Source organism: Carettochelys insculpta, chromosome 14 (assembly GCF_033958435.1).
Source record: "Carettochelys insculpta isolate YL-2023 chromosome 14, ASM3395843v1, whole genome shotgun sequence".
Lineage (NCBI taxonomy): Eukaryota > Metazoa > Chordata > Testudines > Carettochelyidae > Carettochelys > Carettochelys insculpta.
This window is the reverse complement of record NC_134150.1, coordinates 19,396,272-19,420,931: the sequence shown is the minus strand read 5'-3', so window position 1 is coordinate 19,420,931 and position 24,660 is coordinate 19,396,272. Positions and strand designations below refer to the sequence as shown.

Here is a 24,660-nt window from a genome sequence, read left to right as displayed (position 1 = left end):
GCTTACCTTTCAGCTAGCAGTCCAGCAGGATCCCAAGGCAGGCTTCCATCCTGCTGCAGCCTCCGGCTCCTCAAAACAGCTGGCTGGAGCTGCAATGATTGGGCTGGGGGCAGCATGCAAAGTCTCTTCTCTCCTCCCACGGCAAAGAGCGTGCAGCACCTAGAAGCAGCTGCCAGCCAATTGTGAGCAGCCTCAGGCTGCAGCAGTTAGAGAGCTTGCCTCAGGGTCGCAGAAGGGCAGGATGGGAGTCAAGATCCAGCCGCAGGCTGCATCTTGCCTGCCTGTGCCCTTTATGGAGTGGATCAGTAGCTTCCTTTCAATTCCTAATGGACAGATGCCCACAACGCAACCACAATTGAAAATGGTATGCTCGTGGGCAGTGTTTCAGAAGCTACATCTACACTATAAAGTTTTGTTGACCAAACAGTTTTCATTAAGAAAATTCATAGAGCATCCGCACTAAAAATGTATTTTGTTGACACACTGTTAACAGAACTCAGCACTTTTGTTTGACAGCCTTTTGCTTCTCCTCCATGAGGCAGAATGCCTTTCTCAACCCAATCAGTCGACAAAAAAAGCTGTGTCCAGGTAGCCCTGAGTCACCGGGTAGCCCTGTCTACCGTGCTTCCAGTTGGCCATTCTGTCAAGAGCGTGGCCAGGCAGTCCAGACAGAGTGATCCGCTTCTGTACGTGGCTGCGATCTGTCAGCCGTAGTTTTGTTGGAAGATATCTTCCAACAGTAACTTCCGTTGACGGACCACTGTGATGTAGATGTAGCCATAGAGTCCTGGAGGTCGAACTAAACTTTTGCTTTTGGAGAGATGTTCTCATTACGTCAGTTGTATTTCAACGGGGAGAGTAGTCTGGGAAAGCTCATGTTGCTTTTACTCGTGAATGAACAGAACGCTTCATTGACTGGCTCTCTGGCACCTTTCAGAAGTACTGATGTAACAACAGATATTTAAAAGTAAATATAGTAAGAGGTCAAAGCATTCAAATTTAAAGAAAAAAGTACTAAAATTGTCAAAGAAATTACATTTTTTTGCTGTTGGAATTTGTCCTCGTGAAATCTTATTTGGGGCTAACGGCCCGTAAGTGGCTGCCGTAACAAGCAAATGGAGTCTGAAAATTCTACAGTCTAAAAAAGGGAAGCTAGTAGATTTTTTTACACTTTTTTAACAGCAGCTTTTTTCATGGAGTAGAATTTGTAGTCTAACAAGCCAAAAGATTTTGTATTTACCTTGCGTTTACACCAAATATTCCTGAAACAATCCAAGGTTTACAATAAACTGGAGACATTCTATATGGGTGTTCAAAGCTGTTTTTTTTAACTCCAGTCAGAGAAACAGTTGTTCTAGGTAACTTTTAGATCTAATGTGAGTTTTCTAAATATTATAGCTGCATCTACATGGCCCCTCCCTTTCTGAAGGGGTATGCAAATGTGGCCAATCAGAAATGCAAATGAGGCATGGATTTAAATATCTTGTGCTTTATTTGAATATCCCATCATGATCTGGCTTCCAGATAAGCCATTTCCAGAAGCCAAGGCAGCTGTGTGGATGGGATTCCTTTGAAAGGGAGAATATGCAAATGAGGTGCAAGATATTTAAATATGCCCCTCATTTGCATTTATGATCAGCTACATTTGCATGCTCCTTCTGAAAGGGAGGGGTTGTGTAGACACAACCTATATGGTGGGTGCCTTTTGTGTTTCTGACACTACAAGGGAGAACATATGTTTTCATGCCTCTCCTCCAGAAGGGTGTATGATTTCTACTGTTCATCCACAATATTAGAATGTACTGTGGCAACTAAAAGTTTTCAGGTATGTTTTTGTAGGACATAACTGAAAAACTAAGAAGGAAAGGCTTATATTTTCTTTATCTTCAATATCTAATTGATAGATAATCTCTACTTTTTAATGCATGTTTCTAAAATTGGTTTACCTACAGGTGCTCCTTAAATTACTGTACTAAGGTTACCTTAGCTGTATCCAAGGCTTCAGGACAATAAAATAGATGTGAAAGTTGTGGTAGTATTTAATCTTATGGGTCATTTGAAAACAACTCTCCAGTTTGTATGATGAAGTATTATCTCCATAGTCTTTCTATAATACAACAAATATTTTTATCAGTATAATGTATGATTGATTTCATACTTCCTCATATCCATCATTCAGTGGACTTGTCATAAACTGCAATTAGTAGAGTTCCCTTTTTCCCATGCACATACAGCAGCATTGCATTCCTTTAGATTGCCTTAATTAAGAATTCATTAAACACTAAAGGGGGCTGGTGTCAGAGGATGGTACTGAAGTCAACTGGCAGCATGCAAAATGGGTTCGCTTATAGGCAAAAAGAAATCTATACAAGAATTAATTATAAAAGAGCCTGTTCAGTACCTTTTTGAAATACAAGGCCTAGGCAGTATTTTACTACATATAAAACTGAAAGGAGCAATTAATCTCAAGTCCTGTTCCTGGAGCCAGAGAAGGAAAGGGGGCTAGATTCTTGCGAGTTGGTAGGGGGATCCAAAGGCCTGGCCTTAGGACAACGTGAGCAAGGCATTTACCTTGGACCCTGTGCCTTCGGGGCTCCGTGTTCCGCCAGGCCAGGCCCCGCTGTCAGCATGCCACCTTGGACCTTGCAAACTCTTTGGCCAGGCCTGGGGGACCAATCCTGCTTTTGTATTATTTAGACACAAAACCAGCCTTTATTTCCCTTATTATTTGCATGAGAGTCAGCAAGCTAAAAAGTCGTTGCCTAACATCTATAGAACCTCTTTAGGGAAATTAGGTAAGGGCTTCTGAATCAAGAATTGTTTATCGTTTATTTGTAGTGGATTTCACATAAGATCACCCTAATTCTGAATAACTGAATAAGTAATTGAAACCACCAATTAGAGATGGGACACCATGTAGGTATGTGCTGATGCAATAAAAGGAAAAATTCTCTGCCTTCATCATGCAGTATGGGATAGGCCCTGGACAAGAGAAGGAAATCTATGTTGGATCCTTCATAAGGATTCCTTTCCAAATCTTTGCTCTAAAGAGGTTAAAACCATGCTGTAAACAATATGGTATATTCCAGCATGCTAAAATAAAATACTTACCTTTCTTCTATTCACTTATTTTTTCTGTATAAAGAGGAAGCTGCCTTTATATCTGCAGTTTAATTGTAAACTCATGTTAAGTACCTGAGGCGTAGCTATACTCATCTGTAATTTCACAAACAATAAGCAGTCCTGTGGCACCTTAGAGACTGAAGGGCATGGGAGAAGTCAGCCTGTCAAAAGAACGTGGTTAACAACTGTATTAATGGACTGCTGGCCTGGGCCCCACATTTAGAATAGTAAATGAACAGGTGTCCAATTACACACTCTCCTTTATGTTATGCTTTCAGATTAAAATATAAGAGAGAGATTTCTTCCTGGTCTGGGGATGGTGGATTGAATCCCAGTGTTACCCATCCTCTTACCCCAGCTGATGGGGAGAGTGCAGGAGCTCCCTGGTCTGACCCCCCTTCTCAGACTATGCTGGTGGGGATCTCTGGTGTGACTTCTCAGCCCAGGCCAGGGGGCTCCCTGCTGTGACCTCTCCTCTCAGCCCAGGCCAGGGGGCTCCCTGCTGTGACCTCTCCTCTCAGCCCAGGCATGGGTCTCCCCAGTGTGACCTTTCCACTGAGCCCAAGCAGGGAGTTTCACCAGTGCAACCTTTCCACTTAGACCAGGCCAGGGGTGCTCCCCAGTGTGACCCCTCTTCTCAGCCCAGGTGAAGGGGGATTTCTTGGTGTGACCCTACCTCTCAGTCCAGGCAGGGAGGGCACCCTGGTATGACCCCCAACTCTCAGCCCAGGTGGGCGGGGAGTCCCTGCTGTGACCCCGCCTCTCGGCCCAGCAGGGGGCGCTGCGCCGTGCCGGGGGACTCGGCGCCGCGCGGCGGCTATAAGCGCTGCGGGCTGCGTGGCGCGGGCTGGGCTGGGCTAAGCTAAGTCGAGTCATGCCGCCGAAGAGGTGCGGGGCCGCGGGCAACAAGCGCAGCGGCGACTCCGGGGTGGAGACGGGCCGGGTCGCGCTGAGCCAGGAGCAGAAGGACCAGCGGATCAGCCTCTTTCTCCGGGGCTTCAACCAGCAGGGTGAGGCGCTGCCCTTCCCTTCCCTTCCCTCCCCTCCCCGGCCCGGCCCGGCCCGGCCCGGACTGGGTAGCGTGGGGGTGTCACTTGGGCTGCGGCCGAGCTGGTCTGTCTGTCTGTCTGGCGGGGTCAGTCCGTTGCCCGCCCGGGCGGCAGGCTGGAGGTAGCCCGGCGCTGCACCCTCTCTCCTACCCCGCCCCCGACGTGCCGCCGCCGGCCCGTGGCTCTGGGCGGGAGTTTGGCTGGCGGGGGGGGCTCTCAGTTCAGGTGGGAGTTTGGGGCAAGAGGGAGCCTGGGGCGGCGTTTGAGTGCGGGCCCTGGGCGGGGGCTGGATGAAGGCGGGGTGGGGGTGGGGCTCAGGAAGGGAGTTCTGGGTGCAGGCCCAAGGCTGGGTATGGGGGTGTGACAGTGGGGAGAGGTCTGAGTCGGGGGTGGGAGGTGCAGGCTGTGAGGAGGGGGTAGGTTAGAGGCTCTGGGAGGGGTGTGAGTGGGGGGTGGGAGGTGTAGGCTATGAGGAGGGGGTAGGGTGCAGGCTCTGGGAGAGAACTTAGGAGCTGGAGGGGCAGCAGAAGGAAGCTGGGGGGTAAGGGTGAAGCACAGGCTCTGGGAGAGGGTGTGGGGGAAAAGTGATGGGGCATGACACTTACCTGGGACACACTTCTCTGGCAGCAGCTCTTAGGTGAGAAGGGGAAAGGGTCTCTGTGCACTGCTGCTTGCAGGCACCACCTCTGCAGCTTCTCATTGGCCCCAGGAGTGCTCAGGGCAGGGCCTCTTGTAGAGACACCACAGTACCCTCCCTTCCCCCCTAGGACTGAGGAGCTGCAGCAGTGACCCCTAGGCCTTTTTAAATCACCTGGGGCAGCAGGTGGGCGGAGGGATGCATGGTGGGGGGAGGTGGAATATATGAGGGTGCAAGGCAAGCAGGGTCTGGCTCCAGCATATGCTTGGTGTCCAGACACCGTGGACCCATAGACCTCCTTACCCTTGGTCCCTGGAGCTTCAGCAGGGGACAGTCTACAGGTCAGTTTCTGTGTGCAGATGTATCTCCTGCCAGGGAACTTTGGGGGAGATCACTCTCCAGGGAAGAGCTGATGGTTTGGGGCTAAAACTGCTGGATAGGTGATTCAGCTTCTTGGGTATCTGATCAAATTGGACCTATCTGGATCAGGACCAGACCAGAGCAAGTGGCCTTCCCTCTGCAGCATTACTTTGGAGGAAAGGTACTCTGCCGCATTATGAGGCGGTTGTTGTCAGGCAGTCTTTGGGGATGGGTGAACACTCAGTTGCTGAGGCAATTAATTGGTAATGTGAAGAAGGGTAATTATCATTCACCAAGAGAGTCGTTGATCTTGTGGGGGTGGGATGCTGCCACTTCCTTCATTCCTTAGAAATGGGATACTGTACATGGCAAAGAAAAGCACAACTTCTAGTAAGAAAATGCTATGTATGTTTGGCTGTCTCTCTTCCTTTGATGTTCGTAATGATCTCGGACAAGATGCTTAACTTCCCTCACCCCACTCCTTCAGTCCTAGGTATTTGATTTATCAGTTTTTATTGCAATTTTTGTAACCTCTCTGTTCTATAAGTGAATTGGGACTGGAAATGCTATAGATCTGAAGAAGTGGATCTGTCCTATGAAAGCTCATCACCTAATAAATTATGTAGTTCGTCTTTTAAAGTGCTACATGACTGCTGTTTTGTTAGAATACAGACTAACACGGCTACCTCTCTGTCCCCTAAAAGGGGAAAAGGAGAAATGCTTGCCAGAAACTCAGTGACAAATGGAAACACAGATAAAGGTTGGATTTGTACAAACCGATTGTGGGTAACGGGGGTGGCATCTTGATAGAATTCCTGTGTCCATATGTATTCTTAATGTAGAAACTTTCAGTTTGCATTTTAAACCGAACCATTGGGGCACAGAATTACCATATGCAACTTCAAATGCGATGATTATTGTCTGTAGAACGAATGAATGCATATTTACATTTAATTTCTAACCACCTAAATTATAATCAGTGTTTAGTTCAAAAAGAGAACTTCATGTGACATTGACATCAATAGGAAGTTTAAATATCTGGACCAGCGGCAACAAGCTGGCTTACTGTGGTCCAAGAATTTCTAATGAAGTTTAATTGAATTAGACATCTTAGAAGTATTCCATTAAAAATCAACAAAATCCTTCAATATTCACTGACCAGCTTCCTGAAACTGATGAAGAAGTGGCTGCTGAACACTACATTAGATCATATCAATCTGGCAGTTCAAATAGCTTGCAATACAACAATAAAGACAGTTTATGTCTGTGTAATTAATGTTAAGTCTGATATTGTAAACTGCCTGACAAATTACCTCATGAATAACCACTATTGTGTAATATTTATCAAAAGATGCTAAATAACTAGTTGATGTTGCTGAAGAGCCATAGATTTGTTCAGCCCCTTAAGTTTTAGATTAATTTATTTGACACTACAAATTGGCTTGCTGGCTTAATTAAGGTAATGATGGCTTTATATCTGTGGGATGCAGATATCCGTAGCTCATTTTTTGTCGATACGGCTGCAGATACCCATTTTGTATCCATGCAGGCCTCTATCATCTCCCTTTAAATAAAAGGAATACCTTTGAACAATATTTCAGGTCAATAAGCTTAATTTTATGCATTTTTTCCCCCTTTCCTCCATTTAATAGCTAGTCTAGGACTTTGCTGTCTGGGGAAGATGTTTTTTGTAGCCAAAGCCCTGGGCTGGGACTTAGGTTCCAAAGAAACAGAAGACGGATCTTCTTAGGCAAGCCTGGTAATCTCTTCTTCTGTCATCAAAATATAGAAATGGGATGCTATTACTGCACCTAAAAGAGGTGGCCTGAGGCTCACTAATAGCAGTGACACTACTAAAGTGACTATTAATTGTCTATTAAGGTGATGAGGGCATAGAAGTATCTAAATAAAGATAATGTTGGTTTTAAAGCATCAAATTGTTGACCGGTTTGAAGGCAGCCAGATTTAAAGAACATGTGTCACTGTGTAGTTTAAAATCTATTTGGGATTAATCTGAATTTCCAGTCCGATTGACTAGTTTCTGTAAATACATGATCTTAACTCTGTGACTGGAACGAACATGCCATCCAACAGGTAAACGATTTAATGTACTTTCAAGTGCATTGTATGCTTAGTAATAGGTGTCTTTTTTTTTTTCTTTCAAGCCAAAGAAAATCTTCAAGAAATGAAAAAAGAAATTGATTCGCTTATGCAAACAGCAGAGAAAGCATTTAGAGTGGAGTTATTGAAGATGCCAGTTGCTGTCAGAAAAATGAAAAGAAAAGACTTGCTTAGTAAGTGTGGGTTTTCTTGGAATGCACATATGTAGACAGCATGGATCCATTATCTACTTTAATGATTTAAGTGTAGCTTTAAATCTTCTTGTAGACTGTTATTTATCTGTCTTTTTGATAAAATACTTCCTAGATTAGCTGCAATTATTAAATTTTAAAATGTGATGCGATCATAGATTAAGATTAGAAATTATCAGTTGGTTTGACCTGCATACCACTTCACTCAATAATTCCTGCATCCTACTCCGAACTCATTCACCCCCCAGCCTGGTTGCCCATCACTGCTGTACAATCAAATACCCTATAAAATAAGAGCAGCAATTCAATCTGTGGTAGACAATAGTAGTTATTTGATGCTATGGGAATATTGGGTTCAGAAGTTTTTCTTCCCAAGTGAAATTCGTATGGCACCAAATAAAGGCCCAAATGGGAAATATTTATGGAATCTAGCATTAATCAAAGTGAATTTAGTTTGGGGTGGTCAATAATTTCTTGATGGAAGGCAACTCTAAGATTTTGGTAAGTTGTTAAGGGCCACACTTTTTTCTTTGAAGGGGATGTGGCATCTGGGATGGAGGTTTGGTGCGGAAGGGAGCTCATGATAGAGGACTGGGGGTGCAGGATAAGGTGGGGTGTCTGAGAGGGGGTTTGGGTAAAGGAAGGTGCTGTGACCTGGGGCACAGTATTGGAGTCCAGGGTCAAGGAGGGCATGTGGGTGCAGCAAAGGTTTCTGGGTTGGGGGAGGCATGTAGGAGCAGGATCTGGGAGGGAGTTGGGGTGGGGTGCCAGAAGCAGGCTCTGGCAAGCAGGTGCTTATTTAAGCAGCTCCTGGCCAACAGCACACTTGGACTGGCATCACTGACTGCCAGCAGCTGCAGCCCACTGGCTATTGCATGTGGCTCTCTGTGTGAGTTGGGAGGGATCTGGGTGCTGTCCCCACTCTGAACAAAACCTTTCAGCTCCTATTGGCTGGAAATTAGCCAATGTGAACTGAGAAATTGTGCTGCAGTGCCCTGAGCCCCAGCAAAATCTCTCAGCTCCTATTGGTCAGAAACTGGCCAACAGGAGCTGAGAGATTTTGCTGGGGGGCCAGGGGCAGCACCACAAAGCTCTCCTGCTTCCATCTTTCCCACCCCTGTTTTAGATGCTTAGCTTCCACTAAAATCCTAGTCTAAAGTAATTACAACTATGACAAGCGCCTTTAAATGTTAATTTCTTTCCTTCCTTTTTTTTATAAATCATGTTTTGTGGGACTATATTTAGCTCCCCTAGAGATACTAGCACTCTAAAGTTTTTAGAGAAAGCTGGTATCTGAGCTGTTGGCCTTCCAGATTCAATGAATCATGATCCATTATGAACTTGGGGAAACTTTTGGGAAAGGGAGAGCCTATACAGGAAAGATGGGCTGTAGCTAAACTAAAATGGAGCCAGATTGCTGGCACTTAAACTTAGGAAGGTCATAAAGCAGCTTTTAAACTAAAGGCTGGGGGGAAGCTGACAGGTGCAGAGGAGCACATACATTGGACAGTGACATGCCTTTGGCAGGGGTGGCCTATTAATAATAGAGATTATCTGTGTCCTTGTAAAGAGGAAGGGATGGAAGATGATGATATGGGTGAGATCAGATGAGGAAAAACTCAAATGAAAGAGTCTTATTCAATCACATCAGGAAATGGCAGACAGCTAAATAGTGACCAGTTTTTAAAGGTCTTTTATATACAAACTCTAGAAGCCCAAATAAGATCATAGAACAATAGAGCTGGAAGAGACCTAGGAAAAGCCATCAAGTCCAGCCCCCTGCTCTAAGCAGGGCCAAACCCGTCAAATCAGCCCAGCCAGGGCTTAGTCGAGGCAAGACTCAAACAGCTCCAGGGATGGAGACTCCACTACTTCTCTGGGTAGACCATTCCAATGCTTCACCACCCTCCTAGTGAAACAGTTTTTCCTAATGTTCAACCTGGACCTTCCCAACTGCAACTTGAGACTATTGTTCTGTGTTCTGCCATCCATGACCACTGTGAACAGCCTCTTCTCAACCTCCCTTCAGTAAGTTGAAGGCTGTTATCAAGTCCCCCATCAGTCTCTTTACTGTTGCAGACTAAACAGTCCTAATTCCCTCAACCTTTCTTCATAGGTCATATGCTCCAGCCCCCTAATTATTTTGGTCACCCTCCGCTGTACCTTCTCCAGTGTATTCACGTCCTTCCTATAATTAAGGGCCCAGAACTGGGCACAGTACTCCAGATGCGGCCTCACCAAAGCCAAATAAAGAAGAATAATTACTCCTTTGGATCTACTGACAGTGCTCCTCTTGATGCAACCTAACATGCTATTAGCCTTCTTGGCTACAACGGCACACTGTTGACTCATGTCCAGCTTCTCGTCCACTACAACTCCCAGGTCCTTTTCTGCAGAACTGCTACCGAGCCAGTCGGACCCCAGCCTGTAAGATGGGTGAACTAGAGTGCCTCACATTGAATGAGGCTATTGATCTGATAGACATCACTAACAGAAACTTAGTGGGATGAGGATAATCACTAGGGCACAGTCATACCAGGATACAAAATGCATTGGAAGGACAGAACAGATCATGGAGGGGATATGATAGAGAGGAATAAAATCATGACTGGTGTTGACAGAGTAAATAAAAAGTTATTTACTTGTTCCCATAACACAAGAACTGGAGGACACCGAATGAAATTAATAGGTAAAAGGTTTAAAACAACTGGAAGAATTTCTTCAGACAACACACATTCAACCTGTGGGACTCCTTGCCAGAGGATGTTGTGAAGAGCAGGACTTTAACAGAGTTCAAAAAAGAGCTAAATAAATGAATGGAGAATAGGTTCGTCAATGCCTGTTAGATGCTGAGCATATCTGACATCAAGGAACTTTAAAAGGGACATTTCTTTCCTACTGGCTTCTGTCAGAAGCTGGGAATGGAAGGGATCACTCAATTACCTGGTGTGTTGATTTCTCTAGAACTCAGTGCATTGGCCAGTCAGAAGACATAATGGGCTAGATGGAGCTCTGGTCTGACCCAGTATGGCTGTCCTTATGCTAAAACTACAATGTACAAGTTTTCTCTATGCTCATGGTTCGTGTGGACCCTTTTGCTGAACACTCAGAGCTTCCTAGTGCATTATGACTTACTCCCATGGAGCAGCAGAATCCATGTGGAGGGTGAACGCATGGCATTCTGGTGTTTTGGAGGTTCACACTCCAACTTGCTGTGCATTCGTTGCATTGAGACGAGCTTTTATAAACGCTTATAAGACTTGAAATTGTACAAAAGACATGCTAACCCAATCCAGGTCAATTTCTTGCATCATTTATGCATCACAGCTTTATCCTCTGCTGTATCACTTGTTCTTTTCCAGGCTGTCTTGTTCATCTAGAACAGTGGTTCTCAGACTGTTTGTGTTGGGACATGAGAGTAGGTCATACCCCATGTTAATGGTATTTCCAGGTCTGACTTGTTGGAGCTCAAGGCTGAAGACCTAGGCAGCAGGGCTTAGGTTACAGGTGTCTTACCTGTGTCTGAAGCCTCCTTACTCAGGGCAGTGGGGCTCAGGCATCAGTGTCCATTTGTGGGATCATGTAGTAATTTTTGTCAAAGGGTGTTGCGGTGCATTGAAGTTTGAGAGCCCTGATCTAGAAGTACATGGACCGTAGATAAGTAAATAATAGTTGTTATAAACAGGGTACTTTTCTTTTTTTTCCTTCTTTAACAGACCTTCAAGGAGAAGATGAAGCTGCTGTTGTAGCTGCCGCTGTTGTAGCAGTAAGTGTTTGTAAATTGTAGAAGAACTTTAAATACAGAAAATACTTCCTTGGTGTCATAGATAACAATTAACTTTAAAAGGGACATTTCTTTCCTACTAGCTTAATTTAAGCGAAAAAAGACAAATGTATGGCAGGACACAATGGCCATGTCTACACTAGCCCAAAACTTTGAAATGGCCATGCAAATGGCCATTTCGAAGTTTGCTAATGAAGCACTGAAAACATATTCAGCGCCTTATTAGCATGCGGGCGGCCGCAGCACTTTGAAATTGCCGCGGCTCGTCCAGACGGGGCTCCTCTTCAAAAGGACCCCGGCGACTTCGAAATGCCATTATTCCTAACAGCAGATAGGAATAAGGGGATTTCGAAGTTGCTGGGGTCCTTTCAAAAAGGAGCCCTGTCTGGACGAGCTGTGCGGTGGCAGGCTGTGGCAATTTTGAAGTGCCAAGGCTGCCAGCATGGTAATGAGGTGCTGAATATGTATTTCAGTGCTTCATTAGTAAACTTTGAAATGGTGATTTGCATGGCCATTTCGAAGTTTTGGGCTAGTGTAGACATAGCCAATGGGTTATAATGTGAAAGTACCTGACTCTCTTTTAGGATAACTTACAGATGATGTTGCCATAACTTTGTTTAGTTATTTATTCTCATTCTGTCTTGTGCATGTGGCTGAAAATGGACTTGCTAAAGGTAATTTTTACTTCAGGCTGGGGAAAAAAAATTCTGAAAGAAATGTATCATTTTACTTTGCAAGATGAGTCACCCTCTCCCTTAGGTTAACATAAATATACATTATGGGGACGTTTACTGATTGTATAGATCTCACTTTGTTAAATCTCTTCTAGAATGACTGCTCTGTAGAGGAAATTCCAAATACCAGACTGGTGAGGAATTGCAGCAAAAAAGGTGAATGATGTCATTGCAGTCCCTTCCAATATCTAATACATTATTATTGTTTGAATTTAGAGACTACAAAAGAAGCATTGCTCTAAAGATTTTCTTTATTACTCTGGCTGTGTCTACACTAAAAATTTTTGGGAGTAAGGGCACTTTAAAGTTGCACGGGTATTTTGAAGTGCCTGCGGCTACACGGCATGCTGGTGCTTCAAAGTTTGCAACTTCAAAGTTGCTGCATAAAGAATTAGCTTAATGAGGTGCTGCATGTTCATCACATCACTTCATTGGTATTCTCTGCTCAGACTGATTACCATGCCCCCTTTGAAGAAGGGGGCTAGTGTAGACATAGCTTCTAAGTAAAACTTAAAAACAGCCATATAAGGTCAGACTGAAGGTCCATCTAGTCCAATATCCTTTCTTTCAACGGTGACCAATGCCAGGTGCCCCAGAGGAAAAGATCGGAACTTGTAATCATCCGGTGATCCATTCCCCGCTTCAGGCATACAGAGGCTAGAGCCTCCATTCTGGCTAATAACCATTGAGGGACCTATCCCCCTGTAACTTACCTAGTTCTCTTATAGAACTAGTTAGCTCATTAGCTGCTGGAAGTGGGCCACATCCTCCCTGACTGAATTGACCTGGTCAGCTCTGGCCTTCCTCTTGGTTGACTCCTTCTTTTTCATGAGCCTGTATAATCTCCACTACGCTGCGTCTGACAAAGTGGGTCTTTGCCCACGAAAGCTTATGTTCCAAAATGTCTGTTACTCTGTAAGGTGCCACAGGACTTCTTGTTTGTTTTTGCTAGTACCCTTCTAAACCCTGTTAGCCTTGGCCTTCACAACATCCTCTGACATAGAGTTCCACAGATTGTGTTGTGTAAAGAAATACTTAATTTTGTTTTAATCCTGCTGCCTGTTAGTTTCATTTGGTAACCACTAGTTCTTGTGACAGAAAGGAGTAAATTACACTTTCTTATTTACTGTTTCTGCACCAGCCATGATTTTATAGAACTCTGTCTCTTTTCCAGGCTAAAAAGCCTCAATCTTAGAGGTTCCAAAATATATTTGGGTGTGGAGGATGAGGGAGGTGGAGTGGTAGAGCATTGCATTGGACACTGTAAAAATATCTACTAATTTTGCAATCCAAAAAAAGAGGGGAAGAGAACACAGAAGTGAAGAGTTTCCTGAGGTTACACAAGTCTGGCAGAGCTGACAGTAGAAGGCAAATCTCCTGGAGAGTTCCATTCCAGTCTCCTATCTGATAGAAAACTCTGTAAAAGAATAAGTTAATCACTGGCAGTCCTCATCCTCAAAGGAGCCCACTTCCAAGTGAGGAGTAGGAGTTTAAATTCATAACTTCATTAAATCCATGATTTGTAACATTTAGCGAAGAGACTGGATTTATGACTTAACTACAGCAATCTTCTCCCCCCGGCCACCCTGCACTAACTCCTCTTTGCCCTTGGACTCTATGGGTGTGAATGGTACCTTAATGTTTCCTAACTTACTTACGTTAAACTGTCTGTCTGATCTTGTATTTTGTTATGACACTCTCTTATTACCTTTTCCAGACCTGCGCTTTGTGTAAATTTCAAATTACATGTCTCTCCCAACACGTTGGCCCAATAAAAGCTACGTTCTCACCCATCTTGTCTCTGCAAAATAGTTTTTCCTTTAAATCTCAAGTAAGGTGCAATAGAAAGAGTGCATCTCTATCGCCACACTCTGAACCTATTCTGGAGGAGGTAACCTCAGAAGGACACTTGATATCCTTAGTATCCCAGAGTGTCTGCGAAAGTGGTGATCAATATATAGTATGGTGGTGGGTTTTGTTGCAATCCACATAAGCATTGAACTGTGTGCCAGATGTCCATCAAATAGTGGAATAAATTGCTACTTGTCTAATAGTAAAGAGCTCCATGGGTTTGTTGTGGTGCCCATCACTGGAGCTATTAATATACCTTGTGTTTCTAATCCACTGTGAATTGTCTTTTTATTTTATTTTTTTTTAGTTAAGGTAACTACAATTGTAGAATACGAAGATGAGGAGAAGGTGCCTGCCAAGAAAGCATCTCAAAAGGTAAGTTTTTCGGAGATAATAACCAGGGATGGTCTGTCCTGAAACATGAGGCTACCTCAGTAGATCTCCTCCACCCATTAGTTTCCTGGTTGTCATCCTAAAATAACCCCTTTAATTGTTTTTATAGAACTTATGAACTATTATTTTTAATTCAGAATTGGCTGCAGTCCAACACACTTATATTAATTAATTTAGTTGAATATGAAATCCTTTTGTGAACTAGTTTAGTAGTAAATAGATAATGAATTAATAGAAGCATGTACAACAATCATTGGTTGTAAATTTAGCACTATTTTTTGTCTTTTTGATGTTGAGTAATTCTGGTGTTAGCCCGTCTGGATGAAACACAAGGAGGTACTGTGGGACATCAGCTTACCCAGTCTTAACTTACTTTTGCTAGATGACTTGCAAGTTTCAACTGGGTATGTGTCTTCACCCCATCATCTATCTAAAAAACTTGATCAAGTGATCCAAGCATGTAGGTAGATATGCCAAAACAGCTCTTTCAAAAACAGAGTTGTGTGGTGTACTGCAATTGCAGAACAAGCAAGACGGTAAACAGGTCTGTACAATGAAGACATGGCATAGGGGTTTCATGTGTCTCAGTTTACTCATCTGAAAAGTGGGTATAATTCCTTATTCAACAAGGGTATTGAAGGTTTTAAGACCTCTTCGTCTGAAAGTCTGTCCTATTACATTTAATGTCTTTTATTTATTTATTTATTTAATTCTAACTGCTTAACATTTTGATTTATTTTAAGGCATCTAAAACAAAATCACTTGTTTCATTAACTTCTGGCATGCATCTCAAAGACAACTGTGGTCTTTCTAGGTAAGACTATAGTCTTCAGTATCTTTTGTAATTTGTTTGGACTGAGTGGCTTCATAACTGGAACTCTCCGAACTAAATCCCCACTACTAATACCAGTAGAAGAATTCTGTGTGGACTCCCATGATGGTCATAAAGCACAAGATGTCTCTAAACTAAGAGCTCTGCACTGTGTAAAGGCAAATGCTGTTTTTATCTGGCAGATCTGTATGCTCTACTCCAAATGTGAGGCATATTAAGGCTCTTGCATGTGATCGCACTGCTACAAACGCTAAATCTGCTCCACAGGTTTCTAAAAGGTAAGATTTTCAGGTTCTAGCACATCTTCTTTTTTTTTATTTTTAAACTCTTACTGCCATACCTATCTGGATATCCAATAAGGAATGTTGCTTTGAATGAGACTGTGTAATTACAATATCTGCCACTGCAGGATATTAGGGAAGGAAGGTTACCTCTGCCTATAAAAGGGCTCATATTCCTTGAGGGAGTCAGTGACAAAAGTGGATATAGTTTCCACTTGCAGTGAAATTCTGTAGATACTGTCTATGCTTTCATAGTTAAGGCTGCTTTATGAAGCCAGCTGAATGTGGGACAAAGTAATACTTTTCTGTACACATGTTGACTATAGCTTACAGAAACAATGCAGTTTGGAAATGAGCTTTCAAGGCTGTAATTTAGCTGAAATTATCTCTTATTTAAAAATACCTGGGACGCTTAGTGTGAAGTCATACAAATACACAAAAATACACTATCTGTTAGAAGTCTGGGCTGGAAAGGTTCCTAAAACTGGTAATTTGAAAACTTGCTTCTGGCATAAAGAACCTGCTTTAAGTGAAATTATTTACGGTAAGATGCCTTCAGAAGGGAAGATGGAGGCTGAAGCTGAACCCCAAAGGGGCTGTGGGCTGGAGCCCTGTGGCAGCATGGGCCAACCCAGAGCTCCCTTGGAACCCTTCTAGGGCTGCAGGTGGAGCCCTTCTGCAACCCTGAAGGGTATGAGCTGTGACTGGAGCTCTGCACATGGGGCAGACCAGAATCTGGGGCAGCAGTCCAGGGACTGAGGCTGGCGCTCTGAGGGGTAGGGCCAGAGCCCTCCAGCAGCATGGGGCTAGAGCTCTTTGACAGCACTGTGGCTGCATGGGCGAGGACAACAGGGAGCCACAGCAAGCCTTGGTCACCCAAGACAGAGCTGGTGGGCAAGGAGGTGGGGCACTGGGGAGCTGAAGGGGGTCTGTGCCAGGGGACCTCCCCTGGTCTGGCAAATTCTCATTTGGGACCTGTCAGGTCCTGACCATGACTGACCATGGAGGTGAAACATGTAGATCAAAGTAGAAAACCAAGCCCTTCCCATTAAGTGCATACACCCCAAAGCCAGCTGTTACTAAATCACACTGACTCCAGTCGCTCTTCTGCACATGAAAAGGCAATTTATTAGCAGTGAAACTCTGTTCTTATATTCTACTTCTAGAGTAGGCCAAATGGCTGTCTCAAGAACTGTTCCTATGAGAGAGAAAGTCCAAACCATGACACTAAGAAGTAACTCAGTGCCTCGGGAAAAAGCGGTTCCATTTGTTAACATACCTCTGGCTGATGGAAAGGTAGTAAAACATAACCTCTCAGTTTCACTTGCTTTAGGTGACTCTGTCTTTTGCAGATACATAAATAAAGGGGAACCTGGAAAATATCTTATGTGTATTTGCCAGCAGTAGCAGTTGCTCTGGTTAAGTGAGCAGTCTGTTAACACAATGGCATTTTGAAATGATCACTTTCTGAAGAGAACATTTTTGTTAACTTTCTATATTGCATTAGTGTCATTCTACTAAATGACTTAGGACAAGATTCTAACATTTGGACCTATGATAGTCTCAAGATACCATACCAATGAGTGAACTGGCTGTATTAGTGATTTGAAATAAGCATTTGATGCATTTCCACTATGCCTTCACTGAGCTGTACAGTCTGAAATAACTGAACTAAAGAAACGTCATAAAATATTTGTTTTAGTCTGTACTACTGCTAACTTAGAAAGATGGAATTCTGGCTGTGACAGATGATGGATATTGATTAGCTGATTAAGACTGACACCTCACTGTGGCCTGGGTGTTCTGAGAACTCTCTTTTTTTCTTGATTTACTTCCACTTAGATTTGGTTCCTTGACTAGCAACAACATTAGTTTAGTGGGCCATTTACTTGTGTTCATAATGTCAGTCATACCTAAAAGCAGGGATAATCTGGAAAAAGACATGTACAGACTTCAGCGCTTTTTGGGCAGAATGTTCCTTAAGCCAATAAAGCCGTTAGAGATGTTTCCACTCACCATAAAAATTGGTATGGTGTCTGACATAAATCATGTTGAATAGTTTTATCTCAATTAGTAACTTTTCAATTATGTTCAGACTCTCTGTTCTGCTGGTGAAGATCTCCGTAACATCAATATTGAGTTGCTTAATGATGACACAGTTCAACATATTCATAATTTAGTGGTAAGTTACAGAACTAGTAACTTGCAAATATTCTATAGTCTAAGATTGCACAGAAGTCCTTGCACTTAGTCTTCAAATCACGTAAGCAAGGAGCAAACAATTTCTGATAAGGAGAAATAGTGTTTCAAGTTTACTTGAAACATTTTTCCCCTGACTGTATATAGACAGGCTTTGTATAGCCCTAATTTCATTCAGTCCTATCAGTGTAATTTATTTTAAAGAAAGGGCAGAAGTTCCTTTTCCCATGTTTGCCTTGCTGTGTGAAGAAACATCCTGCTTTTCTGACTAATATCACTGTCCATCTGCAAATCAGAATGAAGACAGTTGAATTTCACATCGCATAGACTGGAGGGACCATACATCACTCCGAATAAGAGCTATAGCAGTTCCATCAAATCTGTTCTAAGTTTGGATTGTAACTTCTCCCAAATGTGCTTATATATCTCACTAAAGGAGAGAAATTGTACTCTGCTGCTGAATACAATTACTAATTATGTGCCAACTAATGGCCCTCCAAGAGGTTATTGTAATGGAGCCCGAGACCTGCTAATATGTAATAGAAACAGTTAAAATATCTGTAGGTATGAATAGGTAGCAAATATTGTGTGGAAAAGTGACCAGCTTTATAGGAGGTGGGACCTTGCTTTAAGTTACATGAACTATAGCAGACTGAAGATTTTATAGCTTTAACATATCACTTCTGCCTCTGTTGCAAATAGAGTGTCGGGAGGCGTCTTCCTAAAAAGCTAAGTATTGGGCAGCTGATGGATTGCTCTGCCCTCTCTGCTAATCTGCACCATATCCTACTGCTGAAGATTTGCTTCTCAATTTAGCTTTTTTCCCCGAAATGAAACAACTCTATTTCTAATGTTTGGCAATAAAGTTGGTCTAAAATGGCTTTTTTTCCCCTCCTAGAGCCAGTTGACTGTTTTATGTGGAAAAGCAACAGTTAAACCAAGTTAATGAGGTCTACGTGAAAAATCTCCTGTTCTCTCAATTGCACAGAATATGTATATAATATATAATTACTACTTGTCTGTTTTAAAATGTTTACAAAGAAGTTAATATATTTTAATAAAGCTTTATATTGCATATTAAAATTTGTGTATAGAAAGATTTACTCATTTTACAGCAATGTGATTGTTATGTTTTTACAAGCTCAAAGCCATGTTATCAGTTACTTCCTTAACTGAAAGATAAGACTTTTTCCTATTCATAGAATCATAGAACAATAGAGCTGGAAGAGACCTAAAAAGCCATCAAGTCCAGCCCCCTGCTCTAAGCAGGACCAAACCCATCGGATCAGTCCAGCCAGGGTTTTGTTGAGGCGAGACTTAAACAGCTCCAGGTATGGAGACTCCACTACTTCCCTGGGTAGACCATTCCAGTGCTTCATCACCCTCCTAGTGAAAAAGTTTTTCCTAATGTTCAACCTGGACCTTCCCAAATGCAACTTGAGACCATTGTTCCGTGTTCTGCCATCCGTGACCACTGTGAACAGCCTCTTTGCAACCTCCCTTCAGTAAGTTGAAGGCTGTTATCAAGTCCCCCCTCAGTCTTCTCTTCTGCAGACTAAACAGTCTCAATTCCCTCAACCTTTCTTCATAGGTCGTATGCTCAGCCCTCTAATTATTTTGGTCACCCTCCTCTGGACCCTCTCCAGTGTATCTACATCCTTCCTATAATTGGGGGCCCAGAACTGGACACAGTATTCCAGATGCGGCCTCACCAAAGCCAAACAAAGAGGAACAATCACTTCTTTGGATCAACTAGCAGTGCTCCTCTTGATGCAGCCTAATATGCTATTAGCCTTCTTGGCTACAACGGCACACTGTTGACTCATGCCCAGCTTCTCATCCACTACAACTCCCAGGGCCTTTTCTGTAGAACTACTACCGAGACAGTCGGACCCCAGCCTATGACAATGCTTGGGATTCTTCTGGCCCAAGTGCAGGACTCAGAAGCTTTGCTGAAGTCAAGATAAATCCACATCCATTGATTGATTTTCCCCCCCCCCCCCCGACCCCCATCCACAGAGCCAGTTATCTCATAACAGAAACTAATCAGATTGGTCAGGCATGACTTGCCCTTCATGAATCCATGCTGACTATTCCTGATCACTTTCCCCTCCTCCAAGTGCCTCAAAATGACTTCCTTGAGGAGCCCCTCCATGATTTTTCCAGGGACTGATGTAAGACTGACCGGCCTATAGTTTCCTGGATCATCCTTCTTCCCTTTTTTAATGATGGGCACTACATTTGCCTTTTTCCAATCATCCGGGATCTCTCCCAATGTCCACGACTTTTCAAAGATAACAGCCAAGGGCTCATCAACAACATATGCCAACTCCCTCAGAACCCTTGGATGAATTAGGTCTGGGCCCATGGATTTATGTATGTTTAGCTTTTTTAGATAGCTCCTAACCTGTTCTTTCCCCACCAAAGGCTGTCCATCTTCATCCCACAATGCATCATTTTTTGCATTAGTCCAGGAGCGGTCCTTGTCCGTAAAGACAGAGGCAAAGAAAGCATTAAGTACTTCAGCTTTCCCTGCATCATCTGTCACTGGGTTACCTCCCTCATCCAGTAGGGGCCTCACGCCCTCTTTGATCACCTTCTTCTTGCTAACATGCCTGTAGAAACTTTTGTTATCCTTCACATTCCTTGCAATTCCAGTTGCGCTTTTGCCTTCCTGATAACTCCCTACATTCTTGAGCTATACCTTTATATCCCTCCCTAGACATCTGTCCCAGTTTCCACTTGTTGTGAGCTTTTTTTTTTTTGTGCCTAAGTTTTCCAAGGATTTCCCCAGTAAGCCAGTCTGGTCTCCTACCATATTTACTTCTCTTGCTGCGCATCGGGATGGTTTCTTTTTGCGCCTTCAATGGGGCTTCCTTAAAATACTGCCAGTTCTCCTGGACTCCTTTTCCCTTCATGGTAGTATCCCAGGGGATTCTGCCCATCAGGTTCCTGAAGGAGTCAGTCTGCTTTTCTGAAATCCAAGTTGTGTAATTTGCTGCTTTCTTTCCTTCTTTTGGTCAGGATCCTGAAGTCTAGCATCTCATGATCACTGCTTCCCAGGTTGTCGCCCACTTCTACCTTCCCTATTTAGTTCCTCCCTGTTTGTAAGCAGCAGATTGAGCTGTGCACGACTTCTGGTCGGGTCCTTCAGCACTTGTACCATGTTAGCGTAAGGAAAGGACCGCATTGTAGCCTTTCCAGTTTCCTCATCTTTATATCTCTTGTGCTCAGTAACTTGTCCACAGGAATATGAAGTAAAGACCTCTGTTACGTCAGAAGCTATTTCCCATCATTCTGAAGTTCTGCAGCATCAGTGCTAAGTAAAACCTTAAATGCAGACCATTCAAGTTCAGCTGTATCAGATGAATGTCTCACTAGGCTTCCCTAAATTTATCTCTGCAACTATCCGAACGGTTTCAGTTTCTAAACCTTTTGGTGAAGCTTTAGTTGTGTGGAATAGGTTGATATGAGCTGCTTGTACTTTCCCTAGTAACCCTTATATGGAGGAGCCTGGCTAGATTATGATCAATCGGTTGTCATTAAGCATTTCAGGTTTCCTGTTTGAACCAAAGAACAGTAGTCCCTAGCAATCTTAGATTCTTTTTTTCCTTGAAAAGAAACCTCCATATTCAAGGAAGCTCTTCTGGTTTATAGGGTTGTTTCTTGTTTCTTTGTTTTTCTGACACGAAGCTAGTGGATAACCAAAGGTCAATAGCATAAAACTAGCACTAGGCTGTTTGGCGTCTGATGAAGAGGGTCTTTGCCCATGAGAGCTTATGCTCCAAAATATGTTAACTTTCTGAACAGTTATTTAGACAATCTGTATGTGTTAAAGCCTTATGTTACACTTCTGTTGACTTTCAATCCATCTTTTTTCTATGGTAGGCTGTTCCATCATTCCCATCCAAGTTTGGAGCACAACATTCAGAAGCATGTTACACTAAACTGTAGTGTGGCTTCTGCCAGTAACCTAAGGTATTGAGCTCAGGTTGGGTGCAAATACAAATTGTGGCTCACCGTATGGGTTTGTGTTGTATTAAGAGAAGGACTGCAGCCTGGTCAGCATTTAGAACTCCAACGGCTCATTTATGTCTCCCTTTACTTTTAACAGCCTTGTGACTTTTTACCTGTTTCCCTTAAATGTACATTTATTTTGCCTGTTTCCCAGAGTAATTCCCAAAGTGCAGTAGACAAAGCTGTTCTTCTGGTGCAGCTTTTTAAAACAAGAGGAATTTACTAGTATTCTGCTGTTGTGCAGCTCCAGTATTGCTTCCAGCAATCTCTATCTTGTGATAGAGGATTAGTGGAAATACTGAGCAAATTTCTCTAACTTCAGGACCTATTATCATTTTATTTCTTCCAAAGGCATGGGAAACTTTTTTTTGTTTTTGGTCTCCTTCATAGTGCAGCTTTTGACAATTCTCACTAGTTCTCCTTGTCTGCAGTAAGGTGAAGAGGAAGATGGAGTTGGGAAAAAAAATCCTTCTCTTCATAGAAGGCTGGGAAAGTTGTTAAAGGGAACAGCTACACTTGTTCATTTTTCATCAGTCTTAGTAACCTATAGGTTAGGCATGTCAAACTCAAAGCCTCCTGAGGGGTGCACAAATGAAAACTGATAGCTTTCAGGGCCACCAAAGAATATAGAGTATTGAAGTCCTAATTATTTATTATAGATTAGGTGTTAGGTATATATTTTCAGGTTTTAATTAAAATTAAAATTATTGTATTCAATTGAGAATTTAACACAGTATGAATTTAGAGTGGTTTTTAGGATTGGAGCCAAAATATGCATTTTTCTTAGTCAAACATATGTAACAAAGGTTTGTCTAGAATGAATGTCTCTGAAGCCTCTTGCTTTCAGTGACTGGCGCTGTAGAAATGTGTGAGAAGTGCTAGGTCTTACCAGTTTAAAATAAAACATGCATTTTAACTGTGTCCAGAACACCTTGGTTCTTAAGTGTCTGATAGTCTTTTCTGGAGTTTGGTTTGAGACAACACTTCAACTTCAGCAGAAGACAAACTGAGCAAAAGTGTCACCACCGTCAGTCTCACCTGTTGCTGATTTGTAGGGTGGCTGGGTCCAGCAGCCAGGGGCCCCCTGTACCTGCCTGGCACCCAGAAGAGGATGCAGCATCCCAAGGGGTGGGGGTAGGGGGCTGGACTCATGCCATGTGCAGCCTAGAACTGCTGGGGTGGAGGGGATTGTGCTGGCACAGCAGACATGCAGCTGCTCAGACCCTGCTCTAGGTAGCCCAGGTGCTTCAGCCATGGCATTGTGCCCCCACCAGGGCTATCTGAGGGAGGGGTAGGCCCACACCTGTCTGGCTGCTCCAGTGTGGGGCAGGTGGGTGACTGTGCCAGCTAAGGAGCTGCAGTAGCACAGCCTCTATGTCCACCTAGAACTGGTCATCTCTTTGCTGCTCAGCTGTTACCAACTGCCACTGCCTCTGTCCTCTTGAGAATCACCTGGGCTTGACTGCTCTTGTGAGAGCTGTTAAGTGTTTACTTGCTGAGCTGTGGTGACTGATGCCATCAGTCTGCACCAGATGTGCACGAGCTGTGCAGGGATGGTTGGTAGTGGTGAAGCAAATGACTGAGCAACTGGACAGGTGTAGGTGGATCATGCCCCTGCGAGGAGCTCCTGTGGGGGGCTTCCTGAGACCATGTAGTCGTGGGTTATAAAATTTAATTGGGCTGCATGTTTGACATGCTTGTACTAGATATTCAAATATGGCAGTAACACAGTATACCTGAATTGTGAAATAACTGCCCCATTTCCCAGAGTATTGAAAATGTTTCTTTAGGGGCAAAAGGTTTTAATACTCTTATTTGTTAGCAACACCCTAAGCCTTGGTTGTCCTTGGACCATTGAGCAGTATCACTTTTTAATTTCAGGTGTATTTAAAATCCACATTCCTGAGCCACAGCTGAGGTAAAGGGCTAGTGCAGACAGTAGATGAAGAAAATAATTCTTGTCAGCCTAAGTGCCTATTGGAAAGGTGGATTACCTGTACTTGATGGGAGAACCTCTTGTCATGTAAGTAATGTGTAGGCTGAAGTGTTGTCATGATCCAGTTGAAGCATTTTTTTAAGTACTGATATACATGGAGTCTGCACTTACTGATAGTAATTAAGTGATGCTGAGCACATTGAATAACTGAGCATTAGTTGTCATGAGGTAAATTAAACTCAGTTAACTTATTGTCTGTGCTGTTTAATCAGTGGAGTCCAATAAATAATTCAGAAGAACCAAACTGTTGAAGTGACATCATCAAGCTTTTGGGGACAAAAGCACTAATTGTTGTAGAAGACTATTTTTAGCTTGTTTCTTTTGCATATTACCCAAGCCCCTAAAACTAAAATGCTGTATGACTGTTGCTAGGGAAGTAAATTTACATGTTTAAACTTGATGTAGTCAAACAAGTCTGTGCATGTATTACAAACAAGCACAGAGGTGAGGAAAGCTGGGGGGGAGGAGTTAAGTGCAGCTGGTGCATTTCAAATAGACTGCTGATTTAAACATGACTATCATGAGTACTACTTATACTTCTCTACCATAGCAACCAGAACTGATTAAGCCTATTTAATTGCAGAGGTGGCAATTAGACTCTTGAATACCAAGCATGTTCTATTTCCCTCTGATTACTTAGAACTGTTGCATTATCTTAACAGTAAGCACAATGTCACCACTATGAAACAAACAGCATGACCAATGTTTTTAGAAAAAGGAAGATGGGTATTACACCTCAATACAAATAGCTTGATGGCCATCCACGATTTCACTGGGGACTGAAAACTAGTTGGTCTTGCCCTAGTTCTCTTATCACTCCAGTATGTTCTCTGCAGGATCCTTTCCATCCTTCCCAGAGATGCTTTTGGAAGCGTTTATACAAGGCTGTGATTTATCCCTCTCTTGTCCCTCTCCAAGTTCTCTCCAAGTAATCATTCAGAAATACCAATTCACCCACCCTTTCTGCTCCAGATATGTCCAGCAAAATCTGTCTAACATAGTCACTGTCACTTTTCTTTATCCAGGAGAGGATGTCATGAACTTGTCTGCTTGTTCTCAAAGTTAAAAGTGGAACTCAATTTTCTTAATCAC

The 24,660-nt window shown here is 43.1% G+C and overlaps 1 protein-coding gene across 1 annotated transcript; it reads left to right on the top strand.

Annotated features, from left to right (window-relative positions):
- The first annotated feature begins 3,997 nt into the window (after window positions 1-3,997).
- LOC142020820 (borealin-2-like) lies at window positions 3,998-18,521 on the top strand. The gene is made up of 10 exons (XM_075009032.1): window positions 3,998-4,133; window positions 7,335-7,463; window positions 11,198-11,247; window positions 12,095-12,155; window positions 14,158-14,225; window positions 14,987-15,057; window positions 15,258-15,353; window positions 16,523-16,652; window positions 17,452-17,538; window positions 18,454-18,521. The coding sequence occupies exons 1-10, from the start codon at window positions 3,998-4,000 to the stop codon at window positions 18,499-18,501; spliced, it is 876 nt and encodes a 291-aa protein (XP_074865133.1). The 3' UTR covers window positions 18,502-18,521.
- The last annotated feature ends 6,139 nt before the right edge of the window (window positions 18,522-24,660 follow it).

Bases quoted from the DNA above. Each gene is read 5' to 3' on its own strand.
- LOC142020820 (XM_075009032.1), top strand. From the start codon at position 3,998: ATGCCGCCGAAGAGGTGCGGGGCCGCGGGCAACAAGCGCAGCGGCGAC. The intron at 14,226-14,986 runs GTAAGTTTTTCG...ATTTATTTTAAG, and splicing joins CCAAGAAAGCATCTCAAAAG to GCATCTAAAACAAAATCACT. The intron at 16,653-17,451 runs GTAGTAAAACAT...AATTATGTTCAG, and splicing joins TACCTCTGGCTGATGGAAAG to ACTCTCTGTTCTGCTGGTGA.